Consider the following 3465-nt stretch of genomic DNA (forward strand, 5'->3'; position numbering starts at 1 on the left):
TACTAACTACATATAATAATAATTGTAGCTAAATAATAAAATTTTTATGAGAAATAAGTGCATATATTTATTTATTTTCATCTATTTCTAATTCGTATGCTTCTAAGTTCCTAAAGTTACGATATGATTCCATCGGTCTGAGCTGATGATGGCGGTTGGAGAACTTGGAGACGAAGGTAAGAATTAAGAAATAAGAATCAATCTACAGCCGAAAGAATAAAGAATTTATTTCTTAAAATTATTGTGTTTATCACGATTTGAAAAAATAAAAAGATGTTTGTTTTGGTTTTTCATAACAATATATTAACCACGTAGAGTGAGAATGAACCATAGAGGAGGCACTAAAATGACAAGTAATGCGTGAGAGAAATACACTTATGACTATAAAGCTAAGAGCAAGCGAGACAGAAACATTGTTTTTTGTTTCTCTCATGTTATGCGATTTCTTTTGTTGGGGACAAAGGCAGTTTGTCCCAAACAAGCGGCTACAGTCCATTGTTTTGCTAGTTTTCTGTTTTTTCTCGCTGTTAAGTGACTTCAAAGTTTAATAAACGTTGACAGTGATCTGTTTTAATCCGACTTTAAGTGAAAATATGGTGCGTTGTAGTGTGATTGGTTGTAAAAATCGGCCGGAACGAAGATTACCAAATATTACCTTTCACACGTAAGTAAACTTATTTGAAGTATATTGTTTTATAGAACTGGATATAGTTGATACATTTTCATTAACTCTAATGTGAAATTATCTACAAATATATAATATTTTCATCGAAATAGACGTAAACATTTTTTTGTGTTATCCGACTAAATTACGAAGTGTTCTTGTTGTTCAGGACGCCATTTGTTTTTACGTAGTTTCAAATTTATGGTATAATCATGTGATTAACATTAGGGATACCAGTACAGGGTAAAATTTTCCCCAAAATCGTGAAATGTTTTTTTAATATTAAATATGTTTTTTAGGTTTCCAAAAGAAACAAGTACATTAAACAGATGGATTCGAGCTACCGGAAGGAAGAACTGGTTACCAGGAAAAAGTCACAGAATATGTTCTATACATTTTGAGTCGCGTTATTTTCGAAAAACGAAAAAAAAAACCTATTTGATGCCCAATGCAATTCCAACACTTTTTACAACAGTGAGTAATTTTTGTGATGCATTTAGTTTGGATTTAAATGTTGTAGTTTAAATATTCATAGACCGATTTTGTTGCTACGTCTACATAATAAACAAAACAAGTTATTAATTTATTTTTATAGGGGTATATTTTCTATTTATACTAAATCAAATTTTATTTTTTTAGGATATTATTGTTGAGCGACTGAGTACTGCCCAACAATCAAAAGTCCATGGACCAGGTCTTAAGGTAAATTAATAATTCCATTGCACTTTCCCACGAGCAACAACACTGCACTATTTTAGAACTGCACGACATACCGTGGAGAGGAAGTTTATGAGGTGTTGTTGTGTATGTACACGGCTCATATGAATGTGTGAAGCCTGGATTAGTCACCGGTTTTTTACACCTTTTATTTTGTACATGGATGTTCTTAGTATTATCTGATTCAACTAACTTAATCTTTTCAGGATGTTGTTGAGCTACCTAATACAAGAGAACAGGCGAAAACCCCTGAACCAAGTCTTGAGGTAAATTGATTATATTATAAAATTATGGTGAAATATATATCTATACTAATATTATAAAGCTGAAGAGTTTGTTTGTTTGTTTCAACGCACTAATCTCAGGAACTACTGGTCCAATTTGAGAATTTCTTTCGGTGTTAGATAGCCCATTTATCGAGGAAGGCTTTAGGCTATATATTATCTCAACAGACCAACAGGAGCGGAGCAATGCGGGTGAAACCGCGGGACATAGCTAGTTAGTAATAATTTCATTTGGGTACATTTTGTACATTTATGTTATTTGAATTTTCTGGTTTACCGAAGTTAAACTTTATCTTTACAGGATATTATTGAGCTACCTAGTACTAGCAAACAGTCGAAAGCCCCTGAACCAAGTTTTGAGGTATATCATTATTTCATATACAACAATAAATTAATGAATGAATACATTTATTTCTGAAACAATGAAGTAGAGTATAGTAATAATTTCATCACGCCGGTGCCAGCGCATGGTGACAGCGCTTGTGGCCGATCACGGGGCCAGGAGCAGGAGCCGCCGTTGTGAAACTATATAGTGCTCGCGCAATAACTAAAACCGTAGCAAATGTTAAAGAACAGCCGAAGTGATATCTTTAATGGCGTATAGGAAATGTTGCCACAGCGTGGTTTTATAGCGTGACCAAAAAATATATTTTGAAGAGTTACCGTGGGAGCACTGTAACTGTTTAGAGTTATTTGTATAAGTAGTATATTTTGTCTTATTTAGGTACATCTGTGTGGTCTTATATTTTTTAAAATTGTAAAATTATTTAAGTTGGAAAAGGAATCAAATCTACTATAATTGTGAGGGGAATCTAAAGCCTGTAACATAGTTTTGAAGTTTGAACTAATACATGCTTTAATTTCCCCAAATATATAAACTGTATTATTTTAATACTTTTTCGAAGCGATTTTAACCAATACAGCATTAATACTTAACCAATTAAATACCTTGAATACATTGTTCATTTGATATAGATATACAAGGTGAAAGGTAAGACATTTGAAAAATTTAGACAGGAGCTTCTACTCATGAAACTGAACAACTTTTGTTCTACAACTTTGCTGAATTTGTAAAAAAAAATTGGACTTTGTAAGGAAACTTCGCTAATCAGCTGACAGATTTCCATACAAAGTCCAAATTTTTTTCTATATAATATAAATAGATATTATAATTATATATAATAATTATATAATAAGATATAATATAAACTACCTTATGTCCGATTTATTCCAGATATTGATGCATGCCAAAAAGGAGGACTAGGCCTACTGGGGATACCTCTTTAAAAAAAACGCACCTAAGGTTCTTACCTCACAGGTGGTGTGGAAAAAGAACCAATACAATACAACAGTGAATATATATATATATACTAGCGGTCCGCCCCGGCTTCGCCCGTGGTACATATTTCGCAATAAAAGGTTGTGCCAAATTTCATCAAAATCGGCCCAGTAGTTTATGCGTGAAAACCATACATACATACATACATACAAACCTTTCCTCTTTATAATATTAGTATAGATTTAAAAATTGCGGGACGTAGCGTTTGCCGCGGTACCGGCCAGCCGCCCGGCTATATATTTTATACCCGTGCGAAGCCGGAGCGGGCCGCTATGTTTTTATATACAACGTTCATAATTTTTCTGTAGTGTATTTAGTATCAGCATTGCACCCGTGCGAAGCCGGGGCGGGTCGCTAGTTAAGTTAATAAATAACAAAATCTTTTCAAATCTGTCTTTTTCTTCATAAACCTATCTTACAAAAAAATACCCAAACATTTATAGATATTTTGCCAGTTTTTC

General features: G+C 33.2%; 1 protein-coding gene across 1 annotated transcript; it reads left to right on the forward strand.

Annotated features, from left to right (window-relative positions):
• Positions 1 to 322: 322 nt before the first annotated feature.
• LOC149899467 (THAP domain-containing protein 1 B-like) lies at positions 323 to 2539 on the forward strand. The gene is made up of 5 exons (XM_090113872.1): positions 323 to 664; positions 964 to 1138; positions 1304 to 1366; positions 1588 to 1647; positions 1967 to 2539. Exons 1-5 carry the CDS (start codon positions 594 to 596, stop codon positions 2081 to 2083), a joined length of 486 nt encoding a protein of 161 aa, XP_089969998.1. The 5' UTR covers positions 323 to 593; the 3' UTR covers positions 2084 to 2539.
• The last annotated feature ends 926 nt before the right edge of the window (positions 2540 to 3465 follow it).

The sequence above is a fragment of the Colias eurytheme genome, chromosome 20 (genome assembly GCF_061535395.1).
Source record: "Colias eurytheme isolate Ceu_HAF_F1 chromosome 20, ilColEury1 Martin Lab GWU primary, whole genome shotgun sequence".
NCBI classification, from domain to species: Eukaryota; Metazoa; Arthropoda; class Insecta; order Lepidoptera; family Pieridae; genus Colias; species Colias eurytheme.

What these genes read in the sequence shown, in the direction of transcription:
- LOC149899467 (XM_090113872.1), top strand. Translation starts at nt 594, where the DNA reads ATGGTGCGTTGTAGTGTGATTGGTTGTAAAAATCGGCCGGAACGAAGA. An exon ending in CCAAATATTACCTTTCACAC is followed by an intron (nt 665 to 963) that starts GTAAGTAAACTT and finishes TATGTTTTTTAG; the next exon opens with GTTTCCAAAAGAAACAAGTA. An exon ending in TCCATGGACCAGGTCTTAAG is followed by an intron (nt 1,367 to 1,587) that starts GTAAATTAATAA and finishes TAATCTTTTCAG; the next exon opens with GATGTTGTTGAGCTACCTAA.